This window comes from Stylophora pistillata, chromosome 10 (assembly GCF_964205215.1).
Source record: "Stylophora pistillata chromosome 10, jaStyPist1.2, whole genome shotgun sequence".
Taxonomy (NCBI): Eukaryota; Metazoa; Cnidaria; class Anthozoa; order Scleractinia; family Pocilloporidae; genus Stylophora; species Stylophora pistillata.
The window spans coordinates 16,552,770-16,564,963 of NC_142528.1; the positions used below are offsets into that span (position 1 = coordinate 16,552,770).

Consider the following 12,194-nt stretch of genomic DNA (forward strand, 5'->3'; position numbering starts at 1 on the left):
AATGACGGTAAACTGAGCACTTTTGGAAATTTGGAGATTTGTTTGTTTTTCTAGATCCTTACCGATCTAAAGCTGTTGCTCAGGGTAAAAATCCACCCTTTTTGACGGCTGAATTTTAAGCTCTATAATGGCTGATAGTTTAACTCTGTTGAGACCCTCTCTCATTGAAGGAGCTGTTTATAACTACTACAACTTTTGTTCTTACGGCAACTTTTTTTAATTTGTACAAAACAGAGTTAATAGAGTTAACAGAGTTAACAGAATTAACTCTGTACAAAAGTTTTCCGACTCGACCCAGCCTCTCTCTCTTTATTAATCCTCTCTTTTACCATAGCACCACTTACTATTTCGCTACGTTTTACAGAATGACAACTGGAACAGAATACAAAAGTAAAAGTGCCCGAGATACCAACGTAACGTTCATTAATCATTGTTTACTCCTAGAAATGTTTCTTCGTAATAAACGTCAACCGGTAAATGCCTTGAAGTTTAACCATCAACTGTGGAAATCGAAAAAATAATTACCATCAACCGTGAAGCTTTTCTCCATGAAGACCCTCTTTAAAGTGCAACGGAGCGGTATCAGTCGTCGCCAATAGGGCATAAAGGGGGACTATAGTAAATTGACTGCCAATTCAGGGGAGGGGAGTCATATGAATATTAGAGACCCAAAGGGGGAATCAGATAAATTCGATCTCTACCCCGGCGATAATCGATTCTAAAACAAATCGAGACTTTTTTCTTCATTCTACGGTTGTATGAAACTGAGATGTAAATTAAAGGCCAAAAGTGGTAATTGATAAATGGTAAAAACAGTTGGAAACAGTTCAAGATATTTTCATGGTGCAAAGTATCAGAACCACTTTAAATCGCTCCAGAACTGATTTTGAGGTGAAGCAAATACGCCTTAATTTGTACCATCAGTTTTGGTGAAATTTTTATTTGTAGAAGATCAATTTTTAACATTCGCTGCTTTGTTTCAGTTTCAAACCACAGTAAAAAGACGTTAAAATTTTTGATCAGTGAGTGGTAATGAGTAGCACGATGGCAGCAAATAATTCTTCTATTGCAGGTAAGTCTTTATGCTATAATTTTGAAGAAATTTGTTTTGGCAGATTTTGGATGAATACGAACTCGTAATGCTACCGTGGCAGCCTCTGCATAAGACTAAATCAACAGAAGTGAAGTGATTTTCGCGATACGTTAGGAGTTACCTTCAGTTAGACGAACAGCTAACATACTCGAGCCATATAAGCAAGGTTTGCAAGAGAGCGTCCTATTAAACGAGTGTCCTTTTGACATTACCTAATCTTATTCCGACATCTGCCAAACTACACATAGTCAAATTCGCAATAATACCTCACTTCATATATTGTCAGACCGTCTGGCATTTTTGTCGTGCTTCCGATGCAAGAAAATTAGAAAGAATTCAAGAACGAGAGTTACGCGCTGTCTACTGTGATAATGTATCATCGTATGAAGAACTCCTGCATAGAGCAAGCCTGCCTACGCTATACACGCGAAAACTACAGGACATAGCAATTATGATGTTTAAAGTCAAAAACGGTTTGGCGCCCCCGTATATCACGGACTTATTCGCTGTCTCAAGTACTCATTATAATGCAAATGCAGCAGGTCACGTGATCTTCTATTAGATGGTAACTGTTGCTATTAGAACTTTCTATCGGCCGCATAAGGGATTTATTCATATCGTTTTCGTTTTTGCTTTTATTTTGTATATACTTTTTTATATACTTTTTACACTGTCTGTTGTTTACATAGTTAGTATTTGTATATTTCTCGTAAGGGCACACTTAATTTGGAGCCTCGCTCTGTTGTGTGTCCCGCACCCTTGTCCTCCGTTCTCTTCTGTGTCTTGTTCATATGTATATTTTAGTCCTTTTAGTATTTTAAGTATGGTGAAAGCGATTAAATAAATAAATAAATAAATAAATAAGAAATTCAGACTTCATAATACCAAGATTCAGGACAGTTGCATACGGTAAACACAGCCTGTCGTGCCCAGAGCCTGTACTATGGTCAAAACTCGAAAAATTTATTTGGCTGTCTGAGTCACTGGAAACTTTTAAAAAACGCATAAAACAAGTTAATTTTAATAGCCTACTGGACATCGAATGTAAAGACTACTTCTTATGTAATAATTAACCACATCATTTTAAACATTTAAATACACAAACATACATATAAATTTCATATCTTGTAATTTTTAAAGTGATTTTAGTACTAGGTAATTAGGTGTCCCCAATTAGCGTACGTGGTACGCTAGAGATTTTGACACAGAAATAAAGTTCTTACCTTACCTTACGTGGGGAAAGACGTCGGGTACAAATCACACGGTATTGGTAGGCCACTCAGATAAGCAGGCGCTAGTTATATGAAGCACCTTGCTCGAGCGATGATTAATTCATGTAAGAAATCACAGATGCCTCTCTCCTCTCACAAGTCGTTATTGAGAAACTCGATAACATCGGACGAAAGGTTTCCTCGTACAATCGTGGCAAACTGGAGAGAGATCTATAAAAAGGTTTTTCGTCTTTAAGGCAGCGTCGCTAAGCAGGCAAGGCTAAGCTAAGTTAGGTTCTTAACAAATTATCTGTAAGAAAATTGTAGAAATCTCAAAATCGAAGCTGATTTATTCCCCATTTTTCTTTTCTTAGATGTGGCAAACATGAATTCATCAGTTGTTAACGGTTACTTTCGTGTCAGCAGTACTGTATGCATGACTTTAGCATATGTGGTTATATTCGTCCTTGGCTTCTTTGGTAACATCTGTATCATTTACATTGTGGTTTCTCGTAAAAGGATGAGGACTAACTTCAATTTCTTAATTGTAAATATGGCAGTTGGAGATCTCCTGGTTTCTCTCTTCATGATGCCGGTTGAGGTGAGTAACAGTTGGCCAATTATTAAATGTTACTCCATCGTTTAGTTTAGTTACGAAAAACCTCTCACTCACTCCTAAAAATTTAACACATTTTGTTATCCAACGCTATTAGCTCGGGTTGTTATTGAAAACCTCTTTTGTGTACTTCCCTGTCCCCGTAGGTGAAATTCTTGTATACTGGTTCATCCTGGATCCCAGGGGTACTGGGAAAAGTCACGTGTAAGTTTGTCAACTTCGTGGGGAGACAGTCCATTGCTGCGAGTATCATAACACTTGTCTTCATTACAGTGGATCGTTACTTCGCTGTTTTACATCTACTTCGAGACATTTGCTTCATTCGAAGCACAAAACTAGTCACCTCTGTGATATGGATCTCATCTTCCCTGTACTTTTTTCCGTATCTCTTGCTCCTGGATGTTGTAAAGAGTGCTGATGGTTCTCACTGGGAATGCAGATTAGTTTGGAATTTCTTTACCTCAGATATAAGTGTCCAGGTTTCTATCGCCAAAGCCTATTACATGGCTATGTTCTTGATACTGTATTTGGTTCCTCTTGTTATCATCGCACGGGTTCATGTTCTTATTGGTCGACATCTTTGGTCACGCCAGATCCCAGGGGAGCCAACAGCTCTTCAGAGACATCAGAATGAACTGTCAAAGCGCAAAGTACTGCGCATGATCATCATCGTAGCGGTAACCTTTGCGTTGTGTTGGTTGCCAGCTCATATTCAGCATTTATTGATTTTCTGGTTTAACAACACTTATAAAGCTTTGCTCAAAGTTGAACGCCTAGGATCCGGTTTATTTTTCATATCACACGCCAATAGTGCCATAAATCCATGTCTGTTTATCGGTTTAAACCAAAGATTCAACGATGACTTCAGAGGAATTCTCAGATGTCTTTTCTGCCGAAATTCCTTTCCCACGAGGAGAAGCATTGGGACAGAAACACCTGTTGTTCTAACTCGCATAAGAAAGACTGTACGTCAATGTAGTGCCAATGTAATCTCTCCTCATTCTCAACAACGTGCACGGTCTCAGAGTTGTACGTTTTGAAACTTTTCTTTGGTTAGACAAGAAGATGAAAACCGACCGTATTGAACCTTTTTTTTTTGCCATTGTTTAGACAGGACGATAAAACCCTACCAAAACCATTTAAAATTGATATTGTAAAAATTTTATCATCGCTGATCTGTTCTCAGTCGTATAAGTATTATTCAACAAATTAAAAAAAGGGTCATCAATGATAAGCCAACCCAGGGGAAGAAGTTGCATGGAAATAGTCATGGTCTATATGAAAAGCTACACTTACTTTGTAGGACATTAGAGGACCACGTTCAACAAGTGTGTTTTGCGCGTCGTTGTTCTTATTATCATCCGGGAACTCATTAATGTTTCTTAGAAACCACACATAGCTTGTAAATATTTTCATGGCAAAAGTAGAACAAGGTATTATCAACCACTGCACAATTAAACCGCCAGGGTGAAAGAGGTATATGGCAGACGTTATCTGCCTGTTGCATATAGCCAAACACAAAGTAGAAGAAGTTTTAAGACAGACAAACAGTTACCGGCTGTTACAAACAGTTACAAACAGTTTACGGCTGAAATATCAGACTCAGAAACTATATATTCCCAGGCAAATAAATTGACCAATTCATGTTTTTAAAAAAACCTGTGAAGTCCTTGAAGACCCATACACTATTTGGTCTCCGTTATAATTGTATCACTTGATTGTGTGTAATGAAGCTCAGGCAGACAAAAGTATAGTTTAAGAACCATTATTGATAAAGTTTTCAGCGAAAGATGTGACCTGATGTGTATGGTCGTCTTCATTTAATTTTGCTCAGGAAATGTAAGCATTGTAACGAATTGTTTAAAAATATCTTCTGTACCGTTGGAGATAAAAGCACTGTCAAATTGAAACAGTTAGTGGTTTAGCACTTCTGATGTTTGTCAACAAATAAAAAAATCAAATATACAATACTGTACTCCCTAAATAGGTAAAGGTTTATTAACGTCTCCCCAAGATATCTATATAGTGTAATATAACAAAGAACTACCTTACGGCATTGAATAAATTAAAAATTACTTCGAAAGATGTGCTGTTCTTGAATGCACCATCGACGGAACCACGATTTTTTCATCTCTTCAAATTGAAAGTGGTGATTTTTATCAATCTTTTGAACACATAACCTGTCATTTGACAACGTTTCGCAGGCCTATTACATTCCTTATTTAATATTACAAAGGATAATCGGCTTAAATAACGCCCCAAAAAGTCTATCTTCATTTCTTTTAGTTACTTTTCAGAGTATCCTTAGATTTCGCCCATCTTTGGGAGTTAATTAACGTTTACATAGACAATATCAAAAAATTTAAGCGTCAACTTTTTGGCATTTCAGAGAGCAACTTTCCAGCATTTTACGAGCACAATCGGGACAGGCCTTACCTCCGGTAACCGATCACCTACACTTGACATTTCGAATGGTCGCTTATTTGTAGTATTAAAACCAGATTTTTAATATTTACCGGGTATATCTATTGTCCATGTGATTAAAAAGAAAATTACACGTTAGCTTGAAGATATAAACAGTGATATCTTTTTTTCGTTGCCCACATCGTTCGGTAATCGATCTCAACAGAACTTCCGTGATTGATTTAGTTCGATCGCCGAACACAATTAAATTCAATTTAAGGACTGTTCTCTTTAGGAAAACTTTGTACACCTCTAACTCTGTTCTTGTGACACATTATCTCGTCTGCAGCTGCGTTTGGTCAGATTTTTGTCGTAATGAAATAAATCCAATTTAGTTGAATGGTGAAGTGCACATGTTTCTACCTTGTCTTCGGGAAAAGCGGATCTTTTGCCTGTCTTTCTCATTTGACGGAGCCAAAAATTGTACGTTTCCTATTTCTGATATACGATGCTTTCCTTTGGCGAATTTTCATCTGGCACTCTGCAATTTCGCCAAAGGGCGGTGACATAGTCGTCGCCAATTTGGCCTCAGTTTTCGGCTTCAGTTTTCGGTGGAAAAAAGACAGGATTTAAAAACGCCATTGTAGAAAACAATTGTCGTTGAAATTGTACAATACTTTTCCGTAAGATCTCTAGGCTAGGGTTCGTGTTTTTTTTAAGAGAAGATCGTCGCCATAGTCATTTAACCCGTGTGTGTTTGCCATACCAGTACTGTTGATTATTCAAAAGAATATCCAGTCAATTCGCCACCACAACAAACTCGCCACCACTCGAGGTCAATCAGCACCGGTGGCGACTTGACTTAAGCGTTACGTGTAGCCTCTCGTGTGAATCTTACATCAAATGAAAGCTAATATGCAGTAGTACATTGCGAAAAGGGAAAGGGACTCAGAAGTCAGGTGTAGCGTCTCAATAATGGAACGTTAAACGAAATAAAACATGTGGATATCACGAAGATTATGATCAGTTTGTGAACAGCAAAACTAGAGTGATTTATTCGCCCAGTGATTTTCGCTAAGTGGTTTCCACCGTGTTTTTACCCTTTATTGAATATTTTCATTTGCTAAAAAGATTTCTCGTTCTAGTTTTGGGAGGCCTGTGCCTCCCAGGAGGCATAGCGGTCTTAGAGCGAGCACGAGGAAAATGGGTCGCCATGTTTGCTGTAGTTTACATTGTCTTGACTGCGGATTACTAAAAGCTCCTAAATAATGTGAGTTCTTTAGTAAAAATAGGACAATCCAGTGTTTGAAATTTCCAGGTTTACTTATCGCTCGTATATTTTTCATTTAGCGAATCGTGCAAAAGTTAAGAAGTGTAAGTGGATCTCACGTGATTTCCATCGTTGGATTTTATAAATAAATTGTGGATTTGCGACTACACACCGATATGAATGATATCGTATGAAACTAAAAGATGAATAAATTCAAGATCTAATCTTTCTTATGATATAAGTTTCATTAGATTTAATAGCGAATTACGTTCATAAGAGCGAAACTCGTGTTAAAGCTCACGTCGACATTCTCTTGAACTTTTTTCGCTTGAAACAAAGCACGCTAGTCTGTTTGAGTAAACCTCGTTGTATCTCTACGCGCTTTTAATTTTGCAATAAACTTCGACGTTAGCGTTTAGATGATGAAAAAAAATTACGCGAGAGCTGGATACGAACAACGAATCCAGGAGCAGTAGGGGTGGGGTGGAGGACCCGAACATGTAAAACTTGTTTTCAGTCGTTTTTTGAAACTTTGGCTTTCTTAATACAGGGTCTTATGCAAAGACAAATCGTGTTTTCTATTTTGCTACATAGTAGTCCAGAATGCGTCTGCTGCATGAAGAGAAAGTGAAAGGTCCTATGCCGGCTTCTCTTCGAGAGGTAGTTATCCACAAGTGCACTTCATAAAGAAAAGTCCAGCATAAATAATAAGAAAATGTCATTTTGAAAGGTGGCTTATACCCCTATACACCCTAACATCGGTAAGCTACTGCCTGTGAATGTATTAAAATCATACAAATGAACTGCAGATTATGAAATGAATATGGAAGCGATCTTCGCAGTAATGAACACTACTTGAGCAGTACTGAAAATGAGGCCCGTACGGGATTTGAACCCATGATCTGTGCTCCAAACTGTCCTCCGTGCGTTTCCAAAGGTACCGACAAAGAGAATTTGTTTGACAATCAGGAGTTTGTGTAGTTGATGATCATTTTCTCGATTGTAGTGAACTTATTGGGGGGATATCCTGTAAAGAAAAGCTTGATGCTAGTCACTTTTATTGGTTAAAGGGTTAACTGATATATTACTTCGCTCTCACACTGCTTCGCCTGATAAGGGAGGAGTGTCGCTCAAAGGGAATTTTAATTCCAAACAAATTCAACTCAGATTTGATCAGTCAGATTCAGCTAAAAACATCATGAATACGGCACATTGATTTCCAGCCTTTCGAGTGGTTTTTAAATAATCTTCATTTTATTAAGCTGGTAAGGTCGTAATATATGAATTGTAATAATTTTTTATCAAGTGAATTGTGGAATACCCCCTCATAAAGGTAGTTCGTATTTTACTAATAATGTTCATTTTCCCCTGCCAAATTACCAGCACCTTGAGGATACCGTGGAACCTCTCAGACAGCAGATCTCCGTGTTACAGTCCCGCAGACGGATGCTACAGGAAGAACTGGATACTAGAAACCAGTTCTCTTCGTCTTTTAATGTATCATCGGTTCGTGAGCAGGATGAATCATAACAAACACTGAAGGGACTCATCGTTAAACAGGAAAGACCGACAGTTCGTTTCCTTAACCGGGCGAAGTGCATTATATGACAGTGTTATAACTCATCTACACCATGCCCGCCTAAAGCGCTTTCATTTCCTTTGGCCGTGCCTTCATACGTGCAGATCCATCTCACAAAGGCGAATTATAATATTAATATTATAACGAGTGATTATACGATTGTATGAAATGAATTTAATCTGTTTCATAAACCACTGTGCGAATGATGTCGTAGTTCTTCCGTGTTATAATGTTACCAGGTGTCAAACACCAGAAATCAAGCTTGTCTCTTCCGCAGTCAAAGCTGCAGATAGTTGCTCTTTCCTCGTACAATAACAATGAATATATTTGAAAGTAAGTCATTTAAAGGCTTTTAGTATCGCAAACGCGTTTCTTTCGGCAAACTGAATTTTGGATACAATGAAACATATGAAGTTCATATATTTTGAACTGCGGTAATAGATACGTATGATGCACGATCCTCGCAGTAGATAGCGCGTATATTTCATTGTATCTGATAGCGCATATATTTCATTGTATCTGATTTATCACTTTCACGGGTTTATTACGAATCAACTTAACGGCCTGCTCCCAGTTGGCTTGTTAGCTCAATTGGTAGAGCGCTGCACTAGTATCGCAGAGGTCAGTGGTTCGAGTCCCGTACAGGCCTGATTTTTTTTTTCAGGTCTGATTTTCGCTATTGCTTAAATAGCGCTATCTACTGCGAGGATCGTGCATCATACGTAAACTGAATTTTGTTGATATTCTCCCGTTTCCGTTTTACTGTTCAGAGCATTGTACATCAAATCCTTTCCAACCACACGGACAGTTTTTTAGAAAATTGGATTATTTTTCATTCTTATTCAGTTTCACCCATAATAAAGAAATGAACACAAAAGTGGGAGTTTTACTTTACTGTGACGGAGATCAGAAAGTTTAAATAATTGGTGCTTACTTTTCAAAGTTAGTAACCCAACGGGCAAGCCCCTTTCATCTTCTGAACCAATCGTATACGCAACCAAACACAAAGTGCAGACTCTGGTAGAAAAAAGTTTTGAAACTAAGCTTTAAGTCATTACTTCGCGATGGCGATTTATTAGGTTGTGGCTACAAGTTATTAAGTGGCGATCGCAATAGATACTGTCGTCTACCACACAATTTACTCTAAGTAAACAAGTAATTTACTGTGGATGGGCTAGCGGGAGCCAATACCTTACAGAATTCTCTCGTTTCAAGTACCCTCAAGTAAGCACAGAGGCAAACTGTCACTCAGGGTGGAGAGTTAACTTCATAAATTCATTGGATTTACCGGTAAACCACACTTTGTGATCCGCTTCAGACTTCTTTGAGATGCGAACAAAGTGCATATGATTGCAGGAAGCTGAAGGTTTCATGTTCAAAATGTGAAACGGTGTGGAGGCTTTCTTTTATATAAGTTGGTAGAGCTTGACCTCATAAAAGCCGATTTTAAATTTGTTAGACTAGTCATTGATCCCTTGGTAACCAATGTGTTGCCGTAGACTTCCAATTCTTTTCACCAACAGGAAATTTTGAATCGCTCGAAAGTTATATCTTCTGTATGATAGAAACTCACGGCGGCTTTCTATATACTGGTTCACAATCGACATGATGTAAACTTGTCTTCTTTCTGTCGAAGGGGGAGAAAATCGCTGGGTGGCGTGGTCAACCGCCAAAATTAATGGGTCATGAAAGAAATCAGCCCATTTTTAATATAAACTATAAAAATTAGATATCAGAATATTCTCAAACAGTCAGTTTAGGCGAAAAGCAATAAACATCACCACAAAGTGAGCATGTATGGTAACCTGGAGTCTGGTTTACCAGTTTAAATATCCTTTTAAGACCTTCCCCTTTTCGCGTTAAGCAGGAAAAGGGGAAGGGGAAAATAGGGAGATCTGAAACACCTTCAAAGCGTCGACGGTTAATATTGACCTGCTTTTTTGACGAATGACGGTAAAAATTTTACCCTTTTTGACGATTGACGGTAGAAATCTATCCCTATTGACGGTTACATTGTAGGCCCTTTGACGGCTGACGGTTAATCTTCATTAGAGACTCTTACAACACACCTCCTACGCAGAACAACGATAACATCTGTTCATCGTTGCACTCGCCTTATTTTTATAAAAAATGTTTTTACCTTATCCAAAGCAGTGGTCTCTAATATTCATATCCTTTTTATTATTTTACACGGTCAAATATGTCACATTTATTAATATTTTACTTGCGGGCAGAAGAAGAGATACCACAGAAAAAGAACGATAGAATTTATTCCTTTTTAGCTGACAGGTGCTTTTGAATATATGATCCTATCTTTTTACTACACCTTTATCCTTGTTGACCTAATTCCAATCAGATGTCCATCGATAGATTGAAGATGTCGAAACGTGAATTATTCGAGCTCTTCTGTTTACAATAAAATCCATCAGCAATCGGTTTGTCGGCCATCAAGCTTGGTTTTCGTAATTAATCATCTGCTGCAAAAGTCAACCATTCAAGCGGGAAACAGTTTTTTAACGTCAAGTGTACTTTAGCCTTTTCAAAACGAAACTTCACCAGTGTACATGAAATGTGGAACACTTTTGAACGCAAAGAAAGAAGACGGTGAGGAGTATTCCCAACCCCGAACAGTCTTCGCCAACAGCATTTTTCCAGGTAACGTAAAATTGTTAATAGCTGGCATATCTTGCGTTACTTCAATATTGGATTCACTTTCCTCTTTAAACACCTATAAATTTTTGCGAAAAAAAGTTGTAGGTTTGAAAAGCCTCGAGGTATATTAAAAATAATTCAGATTTTGTACTGACGCAATTTTATCGTGGAATGGACAGGGCATCTCTAACAAAATACGGAGTTATTTTTTCAGTATACATACCAGGCTCTCTCCTTTTAATATATACTTTCAATCAAACGAATATGAAGGTATTACTCTGCTCTTATTACTTTGCTAAAGCACGCGGCTCTAAGAGCATCTGAGAAACACTGAGAGGCGACAATCGGTAGGCAACAAGTGAGAGAGAAAATAAACCACACAGAAGTTGTCATACCCATGAGAGTCGCACAAAACATATGAAGCATGTTTTTTAAGCCCAGCGAGATGACCTACACCGCTTTCAATCCTCTATTTCTGTTATGTCTAATTAACTACAAAGAAAAGTAAGCCAATTCAGATTGAATTCTCCCCCTTGCGCTAAAGGGAATCCTCTGCAAGCGAAAGTTTACAACCCTTGAGGCTCTTCTACCACTACCCGTAGCGCTTGCACTGCCATTTGTATCATCTTCCTTTGAACCTTTATTGGCTCTTATTGCACTCAGCGTGACGTTTTGTCACAGACCATCTCTGCACTTGTGGCAATATTTGTCCTCAAGCGCGCAGTTTCTGCCACGACATGGCTTCCCAACAATTGTGGATCGCTCCAGATTCCTCAGCAAATTTTATGTGTACGCATTAAATTTATTTTATGTTACTTTTGCAGGAATTTTTTTAATGCGCAGCAACTTTATCATTGCAGCAAAAGCTTGTAATTGTGACAACTTTTATTGTTTAGGCATTTTTTCAATATGCAGAAAGGTTTTCTATAATCAGTTTGCAGGACCCAAAAAAAATCTGTCAAAAGCACAAGCGGCCCAAGCGCACTGTGTGTGATTTTGGGGTCTAAATTTCATTAACGACAATACCTAACATATTAAGATCAAATTTTACGCGTAAGTGTGAGCTGTTAAAAAGGAAAAAAATTAAGAAAAAATTAAAAGGATACCAAAAGCGAGAAATAAAACGTGCGAAGTCTTCTTGCCTTTTTTCCGCAGCCGCTTTGTTGCCAACAGCGCACGCTTCACATAAAAAGTCGCGAAAACAGCGTTAAATTAAAACGACTGTTGGCAACAAATACGGAAAAGGTAAGGAGACTTCACACGTTTTATTCGTCGCTTATGTTATTTACGCTTAGAATTCAATCTAAATACGTAAGCTTTTGCCGTTACTGAACTTTTGACCACAAAATCACACACAGGACGCTTGGGCC

General features: G+C 38.1%; 1 protein-coding gene across 1 annotated transcript; it reads left to right on the forward strand.

The window, feature by feature from the left end:
- Nucleotides 1–2,589: 2,589 nt before the first annotated feature.
- Nucleotides 2,590–4,990, forward strand: LOC148722000 (substance-P receptor-like). Its single transcript, XM_088736665.1, has 2 exons — nucleotides 2,590–2,905; nucleotides 3,067–4,990. Exons 1-2 carry the CDS (start codon nucleotides 2,690–2,692, stop codon nucleotides 3,958–3,960), a joined length of 1,110 nt encoding a protein of 369 aa, XP_088592791.1. The 5' UTR covers nucleotides 2,590–2,689; the 3' UTR covers nucleotides 3,961–4,990.
- The last annotated feature ends 7,204 nt before the right edge of the window (nucleotides 4,991–12,194 follow it).

Bases quoted from the DNA above. Each gene is read 5' to 3' on its own strand.
- LOC148722000 (XM_088736665.1), top strand. From the start codon at position 2,690: ATGAATTCATCAGTTGTTAACGGTTACTTTCGTGTCAGCAGTACTGTA. The intron at 2,906-3,066 runs GTGAGTAACAGT...CTGTCCCCGTAG, and splicing joins TCTTCATGATGCCGGTTGAG to GTGAAATTCTTGTATACTGG.